At 36.2% G+C, this 27,621-nt stretch overlaps 1 protein-coding gene across 2 annotated transcripts in view; it reads left to right on the top strand.

Annotated features, from left to right (window-relative positions):
* Pik3c2g (phosphatidylinositol-4-phosphate 3-kinase catalytic subunit type 2 gamma) overlaps positions 1-27,621 on the top strand; it is a 271,944-nt gene that overhangs the window by 183,566 nt on the left and 60,757 nt on the right. For both annotated transcript variants that reach the window (XM_074075978.1, XM_074075977.1), the window contains 3 exons: positions 6,985-7,174; positions 7,636-7,760; positions 11,532-11,640. In XM_074075978.1, coding sequence (XP_073932079.1) covers positions 6,985-7,174; positions 7,636-7,760; positions 11,532-11,640 — 424 coding nt within the window. The remainder of the gene's footprint in view (positions 1-6,984; positions 7,175-7,635; positions 7,761-11,531; positions 11,641-27,621) is intronic.

Genomic DNA, 27,621 nt, shown 5'->3' with positions numbered 1-27,621 from the left:
CCTGCCTGAGTTATTTCTGTGTAAAAATTAAAGGATCATTGCCTTCATTCCTTTGTTCTACCAGGGAATTTCACACTAAATCTATCAGATTATTTTTCTCATTAAGACAAAATTGAAAGATTATTCATTATAGAAAATCCACAATGAGAGCAAAGACTTGGAATCAGATAAACATGAATGGAACTCCAAGTACTAATTCCTAGATGATGTCACCTTTGATATGCATTTAACCTTTCTTGGAGTTTTCTTAGCCATTGCAAAAATAATTAATTAATTAACATAAGGCAGTAAGTGCAGAGGACACAGGCTTCCTAAGAGCAAAACCTTGGTTCTCTCCTTCATCTCTGTATCCCAGCACATAGATCAGAGCCCAGCAGGGAAAGGTAGAAGTATTCAAGAGTTTCTGGGTATTTCCTCTAGGAATCTTCTCTTTCCTTCTAGGAATAGCTGGGATCCTTCCAGCTATTGCTTTGGATCTGTAACATGAGAATACTCTACATAATCCTAGCTGGCATGAAACAAAATAAATTCAGGATATGTTACCTGACACATGAAACCATTGCAGAGACCTGAAACCTACTGCTCTCAGGGCACTGGTTCCAAGTTGAGTGACATTTAACTGTTTGGCCTGTTAAATCTGACACCTGAGAAATAGCAGGTGGATTAAGGTGAAAGTGTGCCTCAAAGCCATGAGTCTCCAGTCTTCCTAATGTCTTCACTGATGGGAAAAGTAAGAGAAAGACGTGCACAGAGTTGAGATTTTATGAGGGTAAGAAAACTTGACTAATGGTTCACTGCTTCATGAGACATGGGCACGTGCTGTCATTCTACAGCACCCACGGCATCCTACAGCTTCCCACACCAACACATGAAATGCATTCAATATATATTCATTGGACCAATGAATGAAGGAGTGAATGGTAGGGTCTCTGCAAATCATGGTGAGTATATGCGCTTACCATTACTATTATTTTTCTGTCTTTAAATGAGAAAACAAAATAATGTTTTTTACTGAACTATATTCCCATAAATTCATAAATTCAAAGAGCAACTTTAGAAATACTGAATGTTATAGAAATGAGTAATGGTATTAGAGTAATATTTTAATGTTTTTAGCAAATCAAAATTTTGGCCTCAATTGACATATAATAATTTAAAAAGTTGAAATTTATTCCAAAAAGATAAAGGCTAGAAAAAGAAAATGAGCATGATTTTTTATAAAATGGAAGAGAATTATTACACATTATTAAGCTCATTGCTGACACTGAGGACATGGGAAATTAGTTGTCACGGGGCATTGCATGACAACTTTGATAGATGGCAACTCTGGAAATTCATACTGGATTAGTCAACTTCATTTCTCTTAAAAATGTTAATAAGCTCATAATAAAAGGAAACCTAGGCAAGCATCATACTTTTAAAAGTGGAAAGTTACAAGTTTTCTCATTAATGTCAGAAAAAAATATAATGCCTCTATGCTGGCAGTGAAGCTCTATCTTTGAACTTTGTTACATTGCTATTTTTCCTATTAAATAAGACAATAATTAAAACACTCCCAGGGAATTCACACAAAACATTGATGTAATACTTCAGAAAAATGATTACAAGATAAATTTTCAAACTCAGTAGTTAAAAAATTAAATGGTATGCAGAATATGTCACTGTCATTATATGTCTCTATATACCAATAGATACAAAAGTGCAGTTAATAAAATCTAGAACCATTCACTTAGAAAACCTTTCTAGTAAGTATAATGTCGTTATATATAGCTAACAAACTACAGATAACATTATGCTTAATGGTGAAACACTGAAAGCTTTTCCTTTGGAATCAGAGACAAAACAAAAATGCTTGGTGTCACAATTTCCACTTAACATTGAACTACAGGTCTGAGCAGTGCAAAGGGCGACAGAAAGCACTGTCATTGCTTGATTGTATGACTGTGTGCATACGAATTCCAGAAGAATACACAGACACATTGCTAAAATTAATGAGAGCTATATTTTACCCATATAGTATCAAATGTTAATTGAAATAAAATTGAGGAAAAGGGAACATCTACAATATGCCATACAAAATTGCCCCACAAAGGAATAATTTTAACAAAAGATATGTAAGACCTTCACAAAGAAAATGCTAAATCATAGAATTCTATGCCACTGTAAGCCACATTTCTGGGCTTCTTGTGTCAATAATGTAAAAAGGTTTAGTGCTTCTCAAATTGATTTATAGTGTCAGGGCACTAGCCACACAAAATCCCTACACAATTATTTTGTATATGAATGAATTTGATAAACTGACTCTAAAATATATTTGGGAGGTCAAAAGCCCAGAATAATGAAGAATACCTTCAGAAAAACAAAATGCAATAATTTTTTCTTCTGGACTTTAGTAATACTGTAAATTCACAGCTATTTAAGATAGTACAATAGTGACACACAGACAGACAAATGGACAATTGGAACATGATGCAGAGGTCAGAAAAAAATCTACAAATATAAAGATTCTTGGTATTCTATAAAGTTGAGCAGAAAGGAAAGAATGTCTTTGCAATTAACAATCAGTTTATCATTTGACACACCATGTGGCCATTGTGAAAATGTAATTCAACACTGTATCTGAATTAGAAAGAAGGTGTACTTATTCCACAAATATTTAGGGATCATTTAGTATATACCAGATGCTCTAAAATTTTTCTCACAAAACATGTTTAAAAAAAACAAATTACAAATTGCACACAGTGATGATTTTCCATTTGCTGTCACACACTGTGTTTAACACCCTTCTCATAACATCACAGTCCTTACACCATCCTGTCCCCTTGGCTCTTTGATCCCCTTTCTTTTCTCCTCACTTCATGTCAACCACACTGCTGTCCTTTGCTGTCTCTTAAATGCTCTGTTCATTCATCTACCCTGAGCTGCTACAGAGTGTGTTTCATCAGAAATTCGATAATGTATCTTCTTGGCAAATTGAGGTCTTTGTCAAATCACTCAGCTCATCTTTTCAGTGAGATTGTCCCTGACCCAACCAGTTTAAAATTGTAACACTGTTACTTACCCTATTCCCTCTATCCATTTCCTATTTCACTTTTCTTTATAGCACATGATACTTTCTCAAATGCTGTATTTTACTTGATTAGTTAATCATTGCCTAAATTTCACATTGTATAAATTCTATAAGGGCAAAAAAAGACCTGTTGGTTTTGCTCATTGGTATATCTTAAAACTAGATTATACTTGGGATGTAGTAGGAGTAAATAGGTGTTTTGTGTGTGTGTGTGTGTTTGCATGTCTATATTTCTATGAATAGTCAAAGAAATCTCTAAAGAATCGTAAAAGCAAAACCCCTTTGAACAATTAACAAATTAATGAAGGACAATAAACTAAAACAGGTCCTGTTAGAGGGTGGATTTTAGTGGGAGAGAGGAGGGTGAACTGAGCAGGTAAAGGAGAGTGAATAAGCCCATGTATTGAATACACCTGTATGAAAATGGAAGCATGAAACCTATTGAATGTGTTTTAAGAAAGAGGGACAGATGAGGGAGAATGATGGAGGTAGTGAAACTCACCAAGCTACACTGTAAGCATATATGGAAATGTCACAATGAAACCCCCTGTACAACTAATATATGCTAATAAAAATGTTTGAATAAAGAATCATGGCTGGATGCCAGTGGCTCATGCCCGTAATTCTAGCTACTTGGGAGACAGATACCAGAAGGATTACAGTTTGAGGCCAGCCTGGGCAAAATTGTTTACAAGACTTTATCTAGAAAATATCCAACACAAAAAAGGGCTGATGGAGTGGCTCAAGTAGTAGAGTACCTTCCTGAGATCCCTGAGTTCAAATCCCACCCACAAAAAAAATCATAACAAAATTCTTCTATAGCCATTTCCATTATACTTTAGCTTTCCTGTGTTGCTTGTGTTACGTATTATAAAAAGTTAAATTTTTAATGGACTGAAAGCTCCATTAAGCAGACAAATCAACTAAGATAGAAAATTCAAAAGCTTGGACAACATGTACAGTAAAACTAAGTAGCAAGATATGCCCCAGAATCCTAAAGTACAAGCAGATGGAGGCCAACCATTAACAATTGTGAGAACTGTATAGTATCAAATCCAGGAAGCTAAGGATTTTCTGATCTGAGAAGAGAACTCACTGGGAGCTGAGCAGACCAATTTGAGAAGAAGAGCTGACACAGGGATGGATTTTTGCACACTCTTAATTCTCAGGCAAGGCCAAGGGTCCTGTAGCAAATCTGAAAACGTTGGTGCAGTCTAGGAGCTGTCAAAGGCAACTAAAATTCCCTTCCAAGAAAAGTCTCACCCTGAAGAGAAAGTTCTGAATATACAATCCAAACTAAGAGTACAAGAGATAAGAAGAGCAAAGGAACCAAAACAAAGTCCAGAAAAAATTAGATGGGGAGGAGAATAAGAGGCCTATCTCAGAAAGTATGATGCCATGTTTTTAAAATCTTTATGATAGCAACAAAAAAGCGAACCCTAAGCCCCAGAAAATTAACTCTCTACTTCTTCCTAAAAGTCCATATTAAAGCAAGCAACCAAAGTAGACCATGTAAGTGACATAAAATGACATATAAAACTATAACAAGGAAAATCAAAATAAGAACAAAAAATTAATAAGAAAAAGAAAAACAAGCCAAGTGCAGTAGCTCATGACTGTAATCCTAGCTGTTTGGCAGGCAGAAATCAGGACAAAAAGTAAGCAAGATTCCATCTCAACCCATAAAAGATGGATATCTCAACCTAGCTAGCAGGAAGCAGAAGTAGGAGGATAGCAGTCCAGGAAAACCTAGGCATAAAAGGCCCTATGCAAAAAATATCTAAAGCAAAAAAGTGTAGGGGGGGACTGGGGGCATGGCTCAAGTAGTTGAATACCTACCTAGCAAGTACAAGACCCTGAATTCAAACCCCAGTACTACCAAAAAATAGTAAAATAATACTATTAACCAGAAAGAAATGCCTATCAAAGGGATAAGCTAAATCCTTATATTTCAACTGGGCTAATTAGATCCATCATACATAAAATAGAAGTCCTTGAAAAACAAAATAGTATTTTTAAGCTGTATCAAAACCAAATTTTAGCTGGGTGCCATTGGCTCATGCCTGTGATCCTACCTACTTGGAAAGCTTCAATCCGGAGGATCAAGGTTCCAGCCCAGGTAAATAATTCCTAAGACTCCATTTGCCTAATAACCAAAGCAAAAGGGACTGGAGGTGTGGAACAAATGGTAGAGTGCCTGCTTTCCAAGTATGAAGCCCTGAGTTCAAACCACAGCCCACCAAGAAAAAAAACCATAAATTTTATATTTAGTATTTTAATATTTAGAATTAAAAACATTTTCTGAAAAAGTGAAATGAGTTGAAATTATATATGAAAGGACACTGTATATTCAGAGATATTTTCCAGAATAACTAATTCTACAACATATTGTTTAAGAAAAACTACTGGACATTGAAGAAAAAGAAACTTCTTCACATTTTATTTTTCTGAGTACTTTGAGAATATTATTCTATTTTATTCTGGAATAAAAGATTACTACTCAAAAGTCTAATGACAAAGTCAAATTCTTTCTCAACTATGTAGAATAAGGATATACCCAGCCAAAATTTTCAAGTAGAAAGACCATAGACAAACTTGTGTACATACAAAAACACAGAAACTTCTTACTGTAAGCACTTTTTGAAAAAGTGATGTTCTGATGGTCAAAATGCCTAGAAAGATAAGGACATAAGAATTCCTACAGCCCTCACAAACAAATGAAAGTACGAGAGTGAAGTGTGCATGGTGCACACACTACACAATGGAGATACCAGAGCTTTCTAAAAATGCAAGAGGACGAGGAGACAAATGGAAAGTAGAATAACCTGCTGTTTGCTATTAGTGTTACCTGTAGGATAACATTGCAACTCAAATACTGGAAAAAAAGAAACAAAGGAGATAAAAGAAGTAAGACAATTTCAATATTGCTCTTAATAGGGAAAACAACCAAAAAAAAAAAAAACCAGGATAAATGCATTATTGAAAGCTATTATTATACAATGAGAATGCAAACTTTCTTAAATACAAAAAAAATCTTTAAAAAACAGACTGGGGGGACTAGTACCAGTTGGAGGGGGGGATATAAGGAAAGGGTGTAGGAGGGTGAATGTAGTGGAAATACTATGTACTCATGTATGAAAATGGAAGAAATGAGACCGTTGAAACTATTCCAGGAATGAGGGGAGGGGATAAAGGAGAATTATGGAGGGGGTGAATTCAGCAATGATGTATTATAAGAACTGTTATAAATGTCACAATGTGTTCCCAGTACAGCAATAATAAAAATAAAATTTTAAAAAGCAGACACCAAAAACAACAAAACAAATAAGAAAATCAGAGTAAAAAATGTCATATGAGACACTAATATATTAAATATAACATTTTAATATGCTACATTTTTCTAAGAAAATTGGGAGAGAAATAAGAATACACACAAAAATAAAATTAAAGCAAGAGAAACAATGAAAGTTGAGACATACTTTCCAAAAATATTTAAATATGTATAGAGAGAGGGAATAGGGTAGAGTTTGTCCATTACTGCTAGTCCTCTTTGAGCATGGATTATTTTGTAGTATATCTTCTGTATTTGCATAAATGTTTTACATAATTATAAACCAGAATTAGCTTTGGAAAAACATACTTTCTAAAAGCAGAAGACAAACTAAAACTAATGTAAAAAAATGTCAAAATACAGTGTTGGAATTACAGTTGTGTATCTCACCACAAATGATTTTTTTTGTATATTTGTTAACAACTCCAGATGTGAACTTGAAGTTTATGAAAATAGCAGTTGTTTGGCTCCTGCCCTGCTCCCCACACACGTACATCTAGCAAATACAAAGAAAGGAATTATAAATGAAATAAGTTGATGCAAAGAATTATTATTTGCTGTCTTTTCCTTTTCATTTCTTTAGGAAAATAAGAGAAAGTCTGGAGTGTTTCCCTGTTAAATTGAATAACTTGATCCACACGCTTGCACAAATGTCAGCTGTAAGCCCTGCCAAATCTACTCCACAGAGTTTTCCCCAGGAATCCTGTATGCTGAGTACAAAGAGGACAATCCAAAGAGCAAAAATTCTAGGGGTCAGCAAGAAACTCAGCAATGTGAGTTTAAAGTCTATCTAACTTCATCTCATATTATGCTTCCCATCTTCTCTTATAGCATGAATTTTTAACTATGCAAATGAAAAAGCCATTCCAATTTAAGCACAAGTGCCATTATGAGGATGTTTCAAGGAAAAATCACAACAACCACAGCTATTAGAAGAGAGCCATCAAAGGAAACAGTTCCTGCCCTGTGGTAGAATATAAATCAAGAGCTAATTAAAGTGTCCACACAAAAGAACAGCAGAAATTAAGCAGTCTGTTCCCAACACATAAAATTATGTTATCTTCATATATTGTGTTTTCAGGTGATACTGCCTTTACAAACTGCATTGCTTAGCTTTTTGTGATAACTTTTTTTTTTTTGCAGAAAGATTCTTTCCAATCTAAATACATCCAGGTTTCAGGAACAGATTTCAGGAACTATTGCCATCTTTTGACTTGTGGCTATTTTTCTGCAGCTGTACCTGGTCCAGGTGACATGCAGTAACAACGAAACAAGCCTGACAGAGAAATCCTTTGACCAGTTCTCCAAACTTCACAGCCAGCTTCAGAAGCAGTTTGCTGCTTCATTGACTCTCCCAGAGTAAGGCACTGTCCTCATGTTGTTTTGCCTTCAGTACTTGTTCCTGAGCAAAATGAAAAGTGATGGTTGTGGGGGTTTTTTTCTATTTGGGAACAATACAATATCTTGACTCCAATGCCCCTGAATCTCCCCGCAGAGTCTGTTCTGCTCTCAGAGCAAGAATCCTTTGTCTCATAAACCAGAACAAGCTTTGCAATTTTCCTTTTGCTTCCAGCCATCGATTTTGCAGACAAAGAAAATCAGAACTTATTTCATTTTTCATCAATTATTGGAAATTTTATTTACCTGTTTTTAAAATTTGACCTGCTCAGTTGTTTCTATAAAACTAAGATTGAAACTAAACATGCAGAACCAAGGTAGACATACCTACTCTTTTAACAATAACTGAAATAAAAAGCTCTTATATACTTAGTTTCTGCCCCAGAAAAAACTAAATGTATTAATATCAATTGGTTTATTTATAACTCATATTTGTTGTCACTGATCATTATCTTTTAAATTGTTAGTTATAAAATTTGCATTATATAAATTTAATTTGTTATTGTATTCATGTTGAAGCAATCATGAAAATTTTTTTGGCCATTCAGGTCCTAATGGAAAAGGCATTAAACAAAAGCAAACTACAAATACAATGAAAATAAATACCATTCACCTAGCTTTCTAAAATATGTCACAATGAGCCAAATTTGGATCACAGATTTCAATGTGTAACAAAAGTGTATCTTAACTTTAAAAGATGAACTTCCCAGAAATTATATTGGTACTTAGGTAAACCAAATGTTTATTTTATTTATTTATTTTTCCCTCACCTTGAGCCATTCCACCAGCCCTTTTTATGTGGGGTTTCTTCAAGATAGGGTCTCACGAACTATTTACCCAAGGCTAGCTTCGAACTGTGATCCTCCTGATTTCTGCCTCCTGAGTAGCTAAGATTACAGGCATGGTCCACGGCGCCCCACAATTTTTTTTTTTATCCACACTAGGATTTTTGTTACATAAATAGTCCTTCAACAAGGGAAATGGCCACACTGACTGTACCCAACATGCTTTGTACCTGTGGATTCTTATGTGGCTTTCAGTTGAGTCAACTTCCAAACCATAAATATAAGCAAAGTTGTCAATGAATGAAGAGATTTTGTGCAAAACAGGAGACTAAGTGGTTCACATTTGTGAAGAGCTATGCCTACAGACATCAAAGAGATCCTGAAACAAAGTGCATTAAGCCTCGGGAAGTCAAGGAATTAGTGTGAGAACGTGTGCAAGAGACTGAGAGAAGTACAGTTGTTCTGGAAACTTAAACACCAGGTTTAAGAATTACAGGAAATATTGTTGAATGAGAAAAAAAGCAATGTGGGCAAAACATTCACACTTTGGCTGAAAATACTGAATTCGACATCTGTGGTTGCCATCATACCTCATTTAACCATGAGTTAAAGTCTGAACTAACCCTTGATAAATGGCCATCCTTTTAGATTTCAGTATTTTACATACTGGTGAAACAGGAAGAACTTTAAGAGGGCTTTCTCTGCCCACCTCTTCTCAATTTTCAGCTTTATTTAGGATTCTGCTCACAACTCTTTCTTGACAATGTACCTAAATTGATATTCAAACCATTTGAACAATCCACAGATGGTGGAATATTTAGTCTTATGTATCCTGAGCAGTACTTGTGTGCAGACACTCCCACAGGGGCCACCCTTACATCTGTGCATATAAATGAAGGATAAGGGCAAGAGTTCCTCTGACTCCTAAATTTACCAACAGAAGACCCATGAGAGTTTTACAAATCTGATCTGAAAAATGTGATCGGAAAGTCAGAATCAGGAAGAATAATATTCTAATTAGTCATGGCCCATAATAGTGGTGTTCAACTTGGGCTGTTTGTATTTCTGGGTACCTTCCAGGAGTACACAGGCACAGAAGTCTTCCTTAAAATTAATGGCTGTCTTTAATCTGCTCAAGGAGGTTAAAATTCCTTTCCCTCTTGTACCTTCAGCATTGCTTTTCTCCAGGATTTTATTTTGAGTCACTGTCCCAAGGTGTAAAAACCTCTGAGGACCAGACAAAATGCTAAGATTGGGGCTGGGCACAGTGGCTCGTGCCTGTAGTCCCAGCTTCTCATGAAGTGGAGATCAGAAGGTCACAGTTGGAGACTATCCAAGACAAAAGTTAACAAGACCCCATCTTAAAAGAACAGCAGGTATGGTGCTGCTACATGGGAGGCATAGATAGAAAGATCATGGTCTGAGGATGGCCAAGCCAAACAAAAAAGAAAGAAAGAAATACTAGTATTGGAAAAGTGAATTATCCTCATAACTAGGCACCAAGTCTACTTGCAAGTCAGGTAGTTTTTTTAAGTCTTTGTCTTGAACAAAATTGAGGGAGAATATGATGGCACTGTTACTCAAATCTAATTTTCAAAAACTCAAATACATTCAGTGTATGAGATTCAAACAACAGAATGCCATTTCTGTGGCAGAATCCATCAATTCTTATGCACTTACTTATGCATGAGATTTTTCAGTACCTACAAAAACATCCACAAAGAAATAGAGTTAATTTTGTGCTGTTTTATTCTCCAACAAGGAAAATTCATAAACAGGTACATGGATTAATATTTAAAACGAGTCCAAGCCATCTGTTTATCAAATTATTTTCCAAAAAAAATCTAAGATATGTATCTATTAAACAGAATATATATGTTATATTCTGCTAATTATTCTGACTCATTGTGCATTGGTACTGATTTTCATGATAACTAAATCCAGATGAAAGAATTTAATATTTGAATCTTTAGATTGCAACAAACTTTTTTTAAAAATGTTAATCATTTAAATGGATAGATTAGGACTGGAGGTGTGGCTCAAGTAGTACAGTACCTGCCTAGTTAGTGCAAGGCCTTTAGTTGAAAACCTCAGTACAATCAAAAACTTAAATAAAAATAAAAATACCCACTTTTACACTTCCCTAGCATTTCCAACGAGAAGGTGTGGATGGACGGCATGAATTTTTCACCTACTTCTGTGTGTTTTCTGACCATCTTTTATTGCTCCCCCTCCCCCATTGCTAATTTCACCAGGAAGCATGATAGCCAGGCTTAGGTCTCAACCAAAAGTGTTTAAGTATAGATGTGACAGCCATGAGATATCAGTCAGAGGCAGATGCCAGGAAGCTCCTAACAGATGTTATTTAAGCACCAAAATGAATGCATTAAGTTATCCCACCCAACAAGTGGTCTTAAGTCTAGCTCATCAAGATGAAATTTCAAACAGTGTAGAAGAAAGTCTACAAGTTAGACTCTTGGGATAGTGCTACTTTGTTCCAACAGACTAGTTAGTCCAACAGACTAACACCAGATGGGAGCATATGTAAAATGTTTAATTAAGTTAGTGCAATAATGTCAGTATTGAGCCTGGAAGCAATAAAACAATCTGAACTCTTTGAAAAACTATAAATCAACTTCAGAAGGTTCATTAAGCCCCCACATGTATTAAAAGGACAAAATATGTGGTCTTCCTTAAATAAAGTAAGAAGGAACATAAAAATTAATTTAATGTTAAATTAAATTAGTTCTAGTATCAGTCACAGTTAAAATAGCAGAAATGGCCACTGCTATTTCAGTAGAACTCTTGGGATTAACATATATGATGGTTTTCTGAAGCCACTGACCTTCTCATCTTATACAGCTATTAACTTTGTGAAAAATCCTAAAACAAAGAGGCCAATTTTCAGACTAACAAAGACGTTGCTTTTCCTTTCCTTTCAAAACAGGTTTCCTCATTGGTGGCACCTACCTTTCACAAATTCAGATTACAAAAGATTCAGAGATCTAAATCATTACATGGAACAGATACTAAATGGATCGTATGACATTGCAAACGTATGTTACAATTTTTTTTATGTAAAATGTCAACTATTCCATATAATGTTGCAGAAGGATTTTTAAATATTGCACAACAGCACTCGGTAGCTCATTCATGCTGTGAACATGCATTTCTAAAATGTAAAGTTCATCGACTGGGAATTGGACAACAGCACAAAGGTTTAGAGCATCACAGTACAGTAATGTGAATGATGTCCTGTGAGCTAAATAGACGGGCCACACTATAAATGCTGTAGTTTCAGAGGAGCATAAATTCCTTCCAGATGTAATGAGAAGGTTTGAGGGAGCAGAGAGCATCTGAGCTGGGGCTTTACCTCTGAGTAGGATTAAATAGGCTTTCATGGAGAAGTGTTTTAAGTAAAACCAAACAATGTATGAAGGTCAGGAGTAAGCAACAGCAGCAAGGAACCTACTAGGTTCCTGTTATGACTGACCAAGTACCACAAACATGGTGAATTAAAATAACACAGATATACTTTCTTTAAGTTCTGGAACTCAGAAGCCTGAAAATGGGACTTAGGGTCTAGAGTCCAGGTGTCCTTAGGCTGGTTTTTTCTGGAAACTTCATCATCGACAAGCTGTCTACATTCCTTAGCTGGTAGCCTCCTTCCAACCACACATTGGCACACCCAGAACTCAACTTGTATTGTAACTGGCTCCAACTCTGACCCTCCTTCTCCTCTCAGAAGGGCTCTGTAATTACACTGGGCTTGTCTGGATAATCAAGGAAAACCTCCTCATCTCAATATCCTCAACTTAATTTTATCTGCAAAGTCTCTAGTCATGTAATTCAACACTATGTAAATTCCATAAGTCCTTGGGATTATGACATAAACTTCTTTGAATAGCCATTATCCTACCTAATGAGATATAAGGAAAAATTCTATTGGAGCTCAAAATATATGTGAAGAAAGAGTTTGGTGGCCATGCCAGTTTGCTAAGAACTTAAAGGTAAACCTTACACAGTTACTAGCCAGGTTCTCTAGAGATGTGTGTGAGAGTATATACAAAATTACATATAACTCTATAGTTCCATATAAATATATGATAGAATCATATTTCCAGGTATATTGATATTTTTACTAACAGTTATATGTATCATCTATCTCTAGCAAGATTTTTTGTCTTAAAAATCTTACATATTAAGAATATGGCCAAACCAGCCTTACTTTTGTTAGTGTTTGGATGATTCAACATTTTCCATCATTTTACTTTCATCATTCTGTATGTGTCTATTTTAATTGCCACTCTTGTAAGTAGTATACAGATGGGTTTTGTTTTATATTCAGAACACAATCGTTACCTTTTTAACTGGATATTTTATTGCTCAATTGTTTACATTTGCTACTGTCATTGCTGTGTGTCTGTGTGTCTGCTTTCTTTTTGATCCAACTGATGGTACATTTGACATTTTTCCATTCTTTTTTAAAATTTTATTATATATTACTTCATTTTTTTCCTAGCCTCAGATATTATACCCTCTTTTACTCTAGAGAATTACCACAGAGATTAAGGCATGCATCTTTGACTTTTTTACATCAAATATAAGTTGGTAGTTTTATCAGCTCACCAACAATACAAGGACCTCAGAGCACTGTGTGTTTAACCTACTCAAGTCTTAATGCTTTACTAATAATAGGCATATGTAACTGTGTACATAAACTTAAGAAGTCACTATTACTTCATTCAGGTGCCCTATTCTTAATCCTTTATTTTTGAGGAATATGTTTAGTGACAGTAGTATTTGGATAACAATGATTTTATTTAAAAGCTTTAACAAGTCATCATTCCATTGTCTCTTAGCCTCCATTGGTTCTGTTTAGAATCCATCTGTCAAAGGTACTTTTGTTCTTTGTCCTTTGTCTGCTTTTTATATTTTTCTTGTGCATTTGGTTTTCTACATTTTATTATAATGTTGTCAGGTGTGATGCTTCTATTTATCATTCTTGAGCTTTAGGACTTCTTGTATGTGTGTTATAATGGCTTATCACTTTGGAAAGTTCTCAGTCATTGTCACTTCAAACATATCTTCTCTTTTCTTTTTTTCTAGGATTGCAATAACATGCACATTGGACCTTCTCATTCTATTCTTTGTGTCTTATACATTTATGCCTCTATTTTTATTCTTTTGTTTCCCCATACCTCTTTCAAGTTATTAGTTCTAACCCATCTCCTGAGTTATTAGTTCTCTATCTGTGTTTATGCTGTTTAATTTTTTTTCTCACCTCAGATATTATATTTTTCAGTTTTACAATGACCATTTTTTAGTTCCTAGTCTTTGCTGAAAGTCTTGGTCTTTTCTATAATTACTTTGAAAATAATAAGTATGTTTATTTTTTAATATTGCTTAAAATGCCAATATTGGAGCACCCTAAGAGTATGATTCTAATGTTTAATGTTTCTGCTAATTCTCAATCATGAAGTCTTATTTATTTGTGGGCCTAGTTACTTTTTTTTAATTAAGGCCAGATAGTATAATAAAAAATCCTTTGTGGAAATAATTTGAGACCTATGTTACTATTGTCTTAATGTAGAGAATTATAAAAAAAAAAAAAGAAAAGAAAAGAAAAATTGGAGTTGCAGAAATTCAGTCACAGCAATTCAGATTAGTTCAAACTGAACTCTAGCACCTATGAGGGACTATCTGTGGTTCATGCTTACTCCTCAGATACAGCCATTTTGGATCCATCCTTTCACCTCCCAACTGTTCCAACTTGTGTGAGTAAACATTGCAAAGAAGCCAAATTCCAGGTTCACATTACTGAATCCACATCTTCCTCCTAGACTCTAACCCCATGATTCTTCACTATTGAGCCGGCTCTCTAATCTTTTATGCAAAGTCAAGAAACAACTCTCTAGCTCTTTCAGTTATTCTCAGCAGAGGATGTGGACTAAATGACTTAAGTTACCATCACCAAAAATGAGAGTCTAGAACTGTATTCCTCATTCAAGTTACCTCTTGGTTTTCAGAGGTATCTGCCATTTTGCCTCCTCTCCCCAGTTCTGTGCTCTGGTACAACCTTTCTCTTACAAGGTGCTATGCTGTGGGATCTAAGCCTATGGTCACTTCCCATCCCCACCAAATGAAGAGCATTTAAAGACTTTTTTTTTTTTTGCTAGAATACTGGGTATTATCCATCAGTGGTTCTAAAAGCAGTATAAAAATTGCAAAGACATGCTAGGTCCCAATTGTTTCCCCTCTCTCACTCTCATGTGGGCTCTTAAGAACTCTCTCTCTCTCTCTCTCTCTCTCTCTCTCTCTTTCTCACACACACATACACGCATATTCCATATATGCACAAATCTGATATATTCCTGATGCTTAAGCAGCGCTTAATTTTCTTTATCACTTGGTGTTCCTACCACCACATTACATGGAACATTCCTGCAAAACAAATGCTGAGTACCAGAGTCGGGCACCAAGCTAACAGAATCTTCTAGAGTTCTTGGACAGACACGGAGTCCTTTAGTGATTCATCTAGGATACCATTCCTAAGGGTAAAGAGTACAAGCCTCTTGGGTGTTTACCTTGCTAATGCAAAAATGGAGAATATCTATGGGATATTTTTTATCTAAACCACATATCTTAAATTTAACTTCAATGTCACCCTTGTGAGCCCATTTCTATTATTAATCATGTTAGTTAACAAATCACCATTTTTGTAAGTAAAAACTCACCTTGGCCTTCAGTATACTGATTGATGAAACACACATTGTTGAAGGAGTTGTGATTAAGTAACAGAAGCAAGTGCACTGCTTGCCTCCAGTATGGGCTTCCTGGTTAGAATGCTGAGAACCTCCTCTCTGCTCCTGCACCATCCCACTGCCACTACCTGTGCATCTTTGATTAGGACATTAATAGATCATTCTTGGACTCTGAAGTCTTGATTAAATGCCAGCAGCACTTGAGTTATAACTTGATTTAAGAAATACATATGTAGTACACTGTATATACCAACCCGTTGCATAGTAAATCACAAACATTGTAACAGTGTGACAATCCCTCCCTACACCCAAAGGGTCAAAGAGCTCCATTTTTCTCTGCTGTTTATTCAACTGTCTTTTCCTTTCACTTGGGTCTTGGGGAAAACTTCAAATGAGGTTATTTCTCTAGTTCCTAAGACAAATGGTCCTTAAAACACAGTTCCTATACTATACTGGGATATTCGCTCTGAAGTGTTTAAGAATGTACATGGTCAGCCTAATCCTAAATCTACTGACTAAGAAACTATCAGGATGGGGCCCAGGGACTTGTGTTTTAAGATTATGATGCATGCTAATATTTAAGAACAATTATCTCAGACTTTAACATATTTCCTTTATTTCCTGTCTGGATGTGGTCAGTTCCTTGGCCTCTAATATAGCAGGTACTCAAGTACCCTGGTAGATAGTGATTCTCAGCAAATATAGGCTCAGACATTATGTGCAATATTATTCCAAGGCTGGTAGGCTCAGCTGGAGATGCTGTTTGTATCAAAGGATAAGTACTTGAGCACATAGGAGGTCTATTTAACTCAATTCCAAGTGAGTTAGAGAAGGCATCTTAGAGGGTACGGCACTCAGCTTTAAATTAAAGGGCAAATAGTGATTAACAGAAATCGAAAAAAGTCATGCTAGAAAAAAGGAAATTGCAAATAGAAAATATTATGGCTGCATGCTTTTCTCCTGTTAATAAACTTAAAGACTCAATGACCGGACTATTTTTTATTTTCTGAATATTTTACTTTATTTATTATTGTTGTTCTGGCTGTTGCACAAAGTTTCTAACAATGTATCAAATATATCATATACTTGAACTCACCCTCTCCACTGTTCTCTTTCAACCCTCCTACCCCCTGTCTAGCACAATTACTAACTTATCAACATTTACTAAATATTTTAAATGAATAATTAAAGAATCACTAGCATATGTTATACTATAGGATTTGTGTTGCCATTCAAAGCCTAAAGAATTGATAGATTGCATCTGGGAATGTTTACCAGTGGTCTCTAAACTTATTTATTTCTATTTCTTATCAAATTTTTTAAAAAGAAATTAATTCATGCTTCCAAAAGTAGATCATTTATTGCATATGTTTTGTACCTAAAACCTAAACTTCTCCTTGAATAAGTGATAACATTTTAAGACTTGGGGTGAATTCAACTATGATACATTGTAAGAACTTTTGTAAATGTCACAATGTAGCTCTAGTACAACAATAAAAATAGAAAAGAAAACATTTTAAAACTTGTAGAAAAATGGAAAATTTAGGGGAAAAATGGAGCTATTACAAAATAAATAGTAATAGTTGTTCTAATATGTTCCCTCACTCTAGCGTATAATCCCACATGAACCTTATGACAAAAACCCTCAGCTTAGTAGAAAATGATCGTGGGACCCCTGCCAGTTGCCAACTGTGGAAAGATCAGTCCAATCTTGCAAATCACATTTGCAGTCTGTCTGTTGCAAATAAAGAGAAAGAAATGAACAATATGTGCTCACCATGGAAATGCACTAGTAGGAAAACCTGAGTTATAATAATGTTAACAGTAGCAGGAAATAAAGTAGGCAATAGGAAAGCAAAATATTGCACTAGCATACAAAGAATAGATTCACACATTGCCTTTTCTTTCTTCCTTTTGCAGTACCAGGTTTTTAACTCAGGGTCTAGTGCTTGCTAGGCAGGTGCTCTACCACTTGAGCTATCACTTTTTTGCTTTAGTTATTTTTCTTTTTTAATGTTTTTATTGCTTATTCATTTATTCATATGTGCATACATTGTTTTGTCATTTCTCCCCCCAGGCCCTGCCCCACTCCTCCTCCCTCTGCCTCCCATTCCCCTTGATTCCAGGCAGAACATGTTCTGCCCTCTTCTCAAATTTTGTTGAAGAGAAGACATAAGCAATAATAAGAAAGACATAGCATTTTTGCTAGTTTGAGATAAAGATAGTTATACAGAAAGATCCCTAGCATTGCTTCCATGCACAAGTATATTATAACCCAAATTGATTCATCTCTACCAGACCTCTTCACTACTGCCTAGTCTCCTTCCCATAGTGACCTCTCTCAGTTTAAGATTACTTTATTCACTCCTCTACAGAGGTCACATCAAACACTTTCAAATTTTGGGTTAACTGTCTTTCTCTATTCCTCCTGTAGCTGTTTCCCCCTAGCATGGGGCCCATGTCCAATAATATTACTGCATTTGTTTTAGGTCTAAAGTCTGCATATGAGGGAGAACGGATGGTTTTTGGCCTTCTGAGCCTAGCTAACTCCACTCAAGATGATGTTCTCCAGTTCCATCTATTTACTTGCAAATGACAAAATTTCATTCTTCTTTGTGGCTGAATAAAATTCCATTCTGTATAAATACCACATTTTCTCAATCCATTCCACAGCCAAGTGGGGCATCTTGGATGTTTCCATAACTTGGCTATTGTGAATAGTGCTGCAATAAACATGGGTGTGCAGGTGCTTTTGGAATAACTTGAGTCACATTCCTTTGGGTATATGCCTAGCAGTGGGAAAGCTGGATCATAGGGCAGATCTATGTTTAGATTTTTAAGAAGCCTCCATATTGTTTTCCAAAGCTTACATTCCCACCAGCAGTGTATAAGGGTTCTTTTTTCCCCACATCCTCGCCAATATTTGTTGGTGGTGGTGTTTTTGATGGTAGTTATTCTAATAGGAGTGAGGTGGAATCTTACTGTAGTTTTGATTTGCATTTCCTTTATGGCCAGAGATGGTGAGCATTTTTTTCATGTGTTTTTTGGACATTTGGACTTCTTCATTTGAAAAAGTTCTGTTTAGTTCAGTTACCCATTTCTTTATTGGTTCATTGATTTGGGGGGAGTTTAGTTTTTTGAGCTCCCTGAATATTCTGGTTGTCAGTCCATTGTCTGATAGCTGGCAATGTTTTCTTCCACTCTGTTGGTGGTCTCTTCAGTTTAGAGACTATTTCTTTTGTTGTACAGAAGCTTTTTAATTTCATGTAGTCCCATTTGTCCATCCTTTCTCTTAGTTGCTGAGCTGCTGGGATTCTATTGAGGAAGTCCTTGCTTATACCTATTGCTTCCAGAGTATTCCCTGCAATTTCTTATACTAACTTCAGCATTTTGGGTCTGATATTAAGGTCCTTAATCCACTTTGAGTTGATACTAGTATAGGGGGATAAACATGGATCTAGTTTTAGTTTTCTGTGGGCAGATAACTACTTTTCCCAGTAACATTTGTTGAAGAGACTGTCTATTGTTCATCATATGCTTTTGGTGCCTTTGCCAAAAAAAAAGGTGGGCATAGCTATGTGGATTCATATCTGGGTCCTCTATTCTGTTCCACTGGTATTTATATCTGTTTTTCTGCCATTACCATACTGTTTTTCTTGCTATGGCTCTGTGATATAGTTTGAAGTCAGGTATTGTGTTACCCCCAGTATTGCTCTTTTGCTGAGTATTGCCTTGGCTATTCATGGTCTCTTGTGTTTCCAAATGAACTTTAGGATAGATTTTTCAATCTCTGTGATGAATGTCATTGGGATTTTGATGGGAATTGCATTAAACATGTAGATTGCTTTTGGTAGTATAACTGTTTTTACTATGTTGATTCTACCAATCTATGAGCACAGAAGATCTTTCCACCTTCTGTAGTCTTCCTCCATCTCTTTGCAGAGGTCATTCACATCCTTTGTTAAGTTTACTCTGATGTGTTTGATTTGTTTTTAGACTATTGTAAATGGGATTATTTTCATGCATTTTCTCAATTTGTTCATTGCTGGTGTATAGAAAAGGTAAAGATTTTTGTAAGTTGATTTTGCATCCTGCCATATTGCTGAAGCTGCTTTATGGTGTCTAGGAGTTTTAGTATAGAGTGTTTTGGGTCTTTGAGGTATAGGATTATGTCATCTGCAAATAGAGATACTTTGACAGTTTCTTTAACCATTTGAATTCCTTTTATTTCTTCTTCTTGCTTTATTGTTCTGGCTAGAAATTCCAGGACTACGTTGAATAAGAGTGGGCAGAGAGGGCACCCTTGTCTCATTCCTGTTTTTAGGGGAAATGGTTTCAGTTTTTCTCATTAAGTATGATGTTGGCTATAGGTTTGTCATGTATAGCCTTTATAATGTTGAGTTACATCCCTTCTATTCTGGTTTTCATAGAGCTTTTATCATGAAGTGGTATTGAATCTTATCAAAGGCTTTTTCTGCATCTATTGAGATAATCAAGTGGTTTTTTGTCTTTGCTTCTACTAATGTGCTGTATTACATTTATAGATTTGCATATGTTGCACTACCTCTGCATCCTTGGGATGAAGCCAACTTGGTCATGGTGAATGATCTTTCTAATACGTTGTTGGATTCGGTTTGCCATTATTTTATTGAGGATTTTTGCATCGATGTTCATTAAGGAGGCTGACCTATAGTTCTTCTTTTTGGAGGTGTCATTGTCTGGTTTTGGGATGAGTGTAATACTGGCTTTGTAGAATGAGTTAGGCAGTGTTGCCTTTCTATTTCATGGAAAAGTTTAAGGAGAGTTGGTATTAGCTCTTCTTCAAAGGTCTGATGGAATTCAACAAAGAGTATGTCAGACTTTTTTTTTGGGTGGGGGAGACTCTTTATTGATGCTTCATTTCATTTGATGTTATAGATCTGTTTAGGTGGTTAATATCCTCTTGATTCACTTCTGGATGGTCATAACTACCTAGAAATTTGTCCATTTCTTCAAGATTTTCAAATTTATTGGAATGTAGTTTCTCAAAGTAGTCTCTGATGATTCACTGGATTTCCATGGTGTTTGTTGCTATCTCCTCTTTTACATTTCTGATTTTACTGATTTGGGGCTTTTCGTTCCTCATTGTAGTCAGATTTGCCAGGGGTCTGTCAATCTTATTTTTTCAAAGAACCGGCTTTTTGTTTTGTTGATTCTTTGTATGTTTTTTTTCTTTTTTTGGTCTCTAGTTCATTAATTTCAGCCCTTATTTTTATTATTTCTCTCCTTCTGTTTGATATGAGTTTTGCTTGTTCTTGTTTTTCTAGGAGTTTGAGATGTAGCATTAGGTTGTTTACTTGAGATCTTTCTGTCTTTTTAATATATGCACTCATGGCTATAAACTTTCCTCTTAGGACTGCCTTTGCTGTGTCCCATAGATTCTGGTAGGTCATGTTTTCATTTTCATTAACTTCCAGGAACCTTTTAATTTCCTCTTTTACTTCATCAATGACCCACTAATCATTGAGCAGTGTGTTGTTTAGCTTCCAATTATTTGCATAATTTCTGCTGTTGTTTTTGTTGTTGATTTCTAGTTTTAATGCATTGTGATCAGATAGAATGCAGGGGATTATTTCTATTTTCTTATATTTGCTGAGGCTTGCTTTGTGCCCTAAGATACGATCAATTTTGGAGAAAGTTCCATGGGCTGCAGAGAAGGATGTATACTGTGCAGATGTTGGATGAAATATTCTGTAGACATCAGCTAGGTCCATTTGATTTATGGTGTGGTTTAGTTCTAGAATTTCTTTATTGATTTTTTTTGTTTGGATGACCTATCTGTTGGTGATAGGGGGGTATTAAAGTCTCCCACTTCCACTGTGTTGGGGTCTAGATGTGTTTTTAAGTCCTTTAGAGTATGTTTGATGAAATTGTGTGCATTGACCTTGGGTGCATACAGGTTTATAATTGTTATTTCCTTTTGGTGTATTTTCCCTTTTATCAGTATGAAGTGTCCTTCTTTATCTCATTTGATCAATGTAAGTTTGAAGCCTACTTTGGCTGAGATAAGTATTGTTACTCTTGCCTAATTTGGGGGGTCATTGGCTTGGTAAATCTTCTTCCAGCCTTTCATCCTAAGCCAGTGCTTGTTTCTGTCAATGAGATGGGTCTCCTGTAAACAATAGATTGTTGGATCTTCCTTTTTAGTCCAGTTTGCTAAATGGTGTCTTTTGATGGAGGTTTTAAGTCCATTAACATTCAGTGTAAATATTGATAGGTATGTGGTGATTCCTGCCATTTAGTTCTTTTTGTTGTTTAAGAATTTGATTGTGTGCAACTGAATCAATGCTACTCTCTGATTCCTTGTCTTTTTTTCTACTGTGGATGGTGCTGCCTGTCCTCTCATGGTTTTGTTTGTTTTCATTTTCTGTGTGTATAGAATTCCTTGCAGAATCTTTTGTAGTGGTAGCTTGGTGGTCATATATTGCTTTAGTTTCTGCTTACCATGGAAGACTTTTATTGCTCCATCTATTTTGAATGACAGTTTTGCTGGGTAGAGTATCCTAGTGTTGTAGTTATTTTCATTCAGTGCCCTGAATACTTCACTCCATGCCCTTCTTGCTTTTAAGTTTTCTGTTGAGAAATCTGCTGTGATTTTGATGGGTTTACCTTTTTATGTTATTTGTTTTCTTCTTTCTTACAGCCTTCAATATTCTTTGTCTATTCTCTGTGCTTGTTGTTTTAATGATAATATGTTGTGGTAATGTTCTATTTTGGTCAAGACTGGTGTCCTGGAGGTTTCCAGTACCTGAATGGGCAAAACTTTCTCATGATTAGGGAAATTTTATGTTATTATTTTATTGGATATATTATGAATCCCTTTTGCTTGGACCTCTTCTCCTTCTTCAATGTCCATGATCCTCAGCTTTGGTCTTTTGATGGAGTCAGTGAGTTCTTGCACATTCCTTTCACAGTCTTGAGTTGTTTGACTAACTGTTCTTCAGTGTTTTCTTTAATTTCTATTTTATCTTTGAGTTCTGAGATTCTATCTTCCAATTGTTCTAGTCTGCTGGAGTGGCCTTCCACTGTGTTTTGTGTTTCTGCTTGATTCTTTTTTCTGAGGTTTTTCCATATTATGGGTCACTTCCTCTTTAATATGTTCTATTTTCATCTATAAAACATTTATCTCTTTATTTATAGTGTTCTCTGTTTCACTTTGCTGTTTAGTTAGGGCTCCTCTGAGTTCATTTGTTTCCATGTCTTCTCATATTCTTTACTTTGGTGTCTTGAAAATTCTTTAGTGCATCTTGTACATTTTGGTTAACTGCATCTAGTATCATCTCCATGAAATTCTCAGTGATTACTTGCAAGATTTATTCTTTGAGGTTGTTTTTGTGGGCATCACTGGGTTCCTTGATGTAGTTTATGTTTGTTTGTTTTGTTGCAGTCAAGAACTAGGTGTCTGTTTTCTTTATTTCCCTCTGAATCCACTATTAAACTAGTTTTTTGAGGAGGGTGGTTTCCATCCCTTCTTCTTCTTCCCATCACTCCACTTGGTGGTGTGCAAGTATGTTCTTGATAGGCTAGTTGTTGGTTTTAGTCACCTGTTTTCTTTCCCTTAATTTAATTTTTGTTTTATCTCTGGCTTGATGTGCTATTTCTGTCCCTGGTCTGGGTGTAGTTTAGCAATAAGTAATTCACAGGTTCAATACCTGACCAGTAATTTATATATTATATAGAAGACACCTTGGTGGTAATATCTATAAGCAGAGGGATATGGGGAGGTTAACATTTGTTAGGCTAGCTATAGAAGTTAGGGGAATTGGATAGGGTGGCACTAAAAGGAGGTGGGAAGCAGGTGAGTGGGGAAGTGGTGTGGGGGCTGCTCGTTTTTATGGCCTTGTGTGTGTTTGGGTGTGTTTCTTTTGTTGTAGTGGAGGGTGCTTGTGTCAGGGATTGCAGGAGGGTTGGGGTTGTGTAAAGTTGGTATAGTAGGTTGGTCAGCAGGTGATGAGTGTATAGGGGAAGGGGTAGTCTGGTGACGGGCTGGGAGAGAATGGGAGGGGAATGTGAAGGCAGGGGGAGAGAGTGGGTGAGAAGGAGAAGAACAAGTTGTTGAGAAAGAGATCAATAGATTTTAGCACAGGAGAAGGAGGGAGAGTGGAGGGTGTGAGAATAGGGATGAGAAGATGATGATGGTAAAATTGATAGTATAGAAAGAAAAAGAAAGGTAATAGAATAGAAATAAAAATAAAAAAACCCACAATAAGAAAGCAAACAAACAAACAAACAACAAACCCACCAGGTTCAGGAACAACAGAATTTCAGTCTTAGTTTAAGTTCTGGAGTTACTCCTCCAGCATCTAGTCCTAGTGTTGGCACATAAGCAGAAGCTCTGATGTGGACTCACCAAGTGATTGGCTTGTGAGTAGTGTTTTGTTCTTCTGTCCACCAGTTTAATTGAAATTGTGAAGTGAGGTAGGTTTGCCAGATAACGCAGGGTGGTCAGAGCTATTGATTTCCCCAACTGATAGCTGTGTTACCCTTCAGTTGCAGCTGTTTAGTTAGCTCCTCCCCTGTTTAGTTAGCAGCTCAATTGTGGGTGCTGCTATCTGACTCAGGAGATGATCTCTGTGATCCTCTCCCTGCCCTACTTCAGGGAGTGACTTATCACCCTGCCCCCATCCCCACTCTCAACTCTCAGTCTTCACTGACTTTCCTGTGCTTGTTTACTGATAGTTCGTGCTGTGATTAGCCCCTTGCCCTTCCCCCTTTCTCCAGGGCACTTTCAGCATTTCATCTGCCCCCCCACCCCCCACTGTTGTGCTAAATTACAGTTTGCTGTTTGTTATTCAGTTTTTTTGGGGGGGATGGGAATCAGTCTGCCCAGGGGCTGTACTGGTTCATCTTCCTGGGGGTGGCTGGAGGAGTTCCCATGGTATGTGGTGCTCACCTGTTTGTTCTGTGAAGTGGCATGCAGGCAGGTTTGGAGCCAGAGGCAGCAGCAGTGGCATTGGCAGCAGCGGTGAAAAATGGCTCCAAATTTTCTCAGTGCAGTGTGGCTTGGGAAGGCTTTCCACACAGTAGGGGTTCAGGATGTTGAAAGTTTGATTCTGGTTAGTGCTTTATTTCCTCTGGTTGAAGGATGGAGAAGAAAAGGAAAGAAAAAACAAAAGAAGAAAAAACAAAAAAAAATCATCATGGAGAAGGGGGGTTTCCCCGGAGATGGACCTGCCTTGCTGACTATGCAGCAGGTCACAGCTGTTAGTTGCAATTAAAGGCTGATTTTTGGGTCAGTCTTTGAATTTTTTCCTGCACCTCGTCTGACGGCAGTTATTATTTTGGCTAGAAGCAGTCAGAAGAATTACCCAAGTGTGGCTCCAATGTCTCAGGGAGGTTTTGGAGTCACGGAGGTTAGGCTTTCTGCTTCATACCCTAGTCACTGTTTTAACTAATGATTTGTCATTATTTTAAATAGTGTCTCACTTTTATGCCTGGGACAGCCTGAACCACAATCCTCCTATTTATGCATCCCGTGTAGATGGGTTGACAGAAGTACACCACCATGTCCAGCTTTTATTGGTTGAGATGGAACCTTGCAAACTTTTTGCCTGTCCTATCCATGAACCTTGATCCTCCTGATCTCTGCCTCCCAAGTGGCTGGGATTATAGGAGTGAGACATGACACCTTGCTCCATCATTCTTTTTGTAGAACATGTTTGGTCTTTTGTCTCAATCAATGGGTAATGAAAAAAGAGTTATAATGGAGGCCTCTGCCCTATAGGATCAAGGCAGTTTCCTACCTTTTATTGGGGTCCAAGTGATTTTTACATATTTAAGTGTGACATAGAGTTTTGACATCTTACTGTCCCTTACTGACTCTGACATTCTCAGAAGGTCATGTTCATTCATTTGTACTGCAGTCAAGGGTGATGGATATGTCATCTTTGCCTGTAATGGGTTGTTGTACTGATTATGCAGCCAATGTCTTGCAAGATAGATTTTTAAAACCTAGTAAACTGTTGAGATTTTCAGGCTTTGACCTCTGTAGACGGGGCCAAATAAGTCAAAGTTAAGAGACTCTAATTTCTGATCATGGTGTGAAGAGAGTGCATTTTGACATTCGCCTGTATTCAACAGTAAGCTTTTAATGGAAAACCCCTGTGTATTGCAGTGAAAGAGTCTACAATGGGTTAATACAAAAGTGTGAGCAGAGAGCTGTCATGAGAGTGGGAGGCAAGGGATCCAGATACATGCAGGAGGGAAGACTTGCAAAGGTTCACTTTAACACAGCAAGGCTTAATGAATATTGTCACCCATTTTACTCATTGATGCATGAGGAACATATAAACAAAACCACCAAATATGGAGCTTACAGTTTTGATCAGGCTTATATTTTCAAATAAGCTAAATTAAAGAACTGCTGGAGAGACCCCAAGGAGAGATGTTTTATTTTTATCTGTGTTGTTTTTAATCTCTACTGGTCAGCATTTAGGTTAAGAAAGACTGAAGAAATGTTAGGAACTACATTGTTTTTATCTTGGATTGAATTAAAATCTGGGATCACAGTGGAAAAAATAAACAGAGGAGAAAGAACAGGATGAGGCATGTACACCATAAAACATGAGCTATGTGTGAAATCAAAGATCCTAAAAGCACTCCAAATAAGAATACTTATGCCATCATCAAACACTGAAGTTCAAGGGAGGGGAATTTCATCTCATTCCCCAGTAGTTGAAAGAATAGCTGTCCTTTTCCCAAAGCATCACCTCAATAATGCAGCTCATTTTTTTGGTGCAATTCATTTTGGAAATCCAGGTGCTTGGCTGCACTAAGCATGAGTTACATCTCCCACCCCAACTTCAGTTGATTTTTGTACAATAGAATATCTAGAGCACGGTACTTTCCTTAGATGTATAATCTACATCTGTTTTATTTATAGCTGCTCTTTCTATACTGCAAAATAAACAAAATTAAATGTAGAAGCTGCAGAGCACTAGCACATTAGCTGTTATTTTCAAGAACAACTCTCTTAGCCAACATTTCTTGTATGTGTGTTGCCGGGGATCAAATCTTAGGCTTTACATAGGTAAGCAAGGGCTCTACCACTGAGCTACAGCTACAGCCCAAAAATACTTTGGGATTGCCTGTATTCTATATTGTCTGAACAAGGGTGCCAAAATAGTATCTAGTGATCAATTCTTTCAGAACAAGCTGTGGATGTTTTAAAAATTGGTTTTGGGGCCCGATCCTCAGAGATGTTAGTTCTATATATAGATGTGATATGTAGGTATTTGTGTTGTGTTTTAACAACCCAAGTGATTCAAATGTACAAACATGTTTGAGAAAATCTACTATAGAAAATAGAAAGCTGAATAAGGTGAGGATGATGTCATGAAAAGCTTACAGTCTTTGTTTATAGTCTATCCTCATAGGTACTAATGGCCTCACAAAGACATTTGTAACTTCACATATTGGGTTTTCTTTCTCTTATCCTAAAGGAATTTTATGGACCTTGGGACAGTATTCATTATACATATTACACAGCAATAGACCAATAATGGTGTCATCATATGCTGGGCAACATGAGTCAGCACTGGCACCTAAGTACCCAGGATTTCTGTAATATATAATATCATAAATTTTTAATTTTTTCCAAGTGGACTAGTCATTGTTAAAACTCAGTGTATCTCCTTATACTCATAGACGCTTCCCTGAATCTGCCTATATTCAGGAAGTGAAAAATAATTTTAAGGTTTAAAATCACATAAATAATTCTAATATAAATCATGTTGCTTTGATAGTTAAAAAATTTTGTATTATTGATACAGTCGTCTTGCCTCATATAAATTAACAGAGTTGTTTATATAAACATAAAATCTACAAAGTCTAGGATGTACCATCACTATTTTTTATTATTTTAAGTGACAGGAATTGCTTAGAGGATTTTTACTTCCTGACAAAACAAGAGATTTAAAGGGGATATATAATATTTGTGCCAGATACTCCCATGATACTAGAAAACTCCATCTAAAAATACCTTTCTTCTTTCACAGTTTCTTGTCCTATGGCAGCATAGAAAAACTCAAAGATAATCCTATTATGTCTTAATACTAAAACTCATATTTAGTTTTCAGTTGCATGGTAAATTTATTTATAACTATCTTTATATCACTATATGTAACTATGTACAGGTTTTGAAATTTTGCTGAGTATTTACTACATAGAACACTCTAGATTAGCTAGAAATATTAAGTTTGTTATGGAGAAAAAATTAGACAAATTAAAACAATG

Source organism: Castor canadensis, chromosome 6 (genome assembly GCF_047511655.1).
Source record: "Castor canadensis chromosome 6, mCasCan1.hap1v2, whole genome shotgun sequence".
NCBI lineage: Eukaryota > Metazoa > Chordata > Mammalia > Rodentia > Castoridae > Castor > Castor canadensis.
This window is presented reverse-complemented; position numbering and strand designations above follow the sequence as displayed.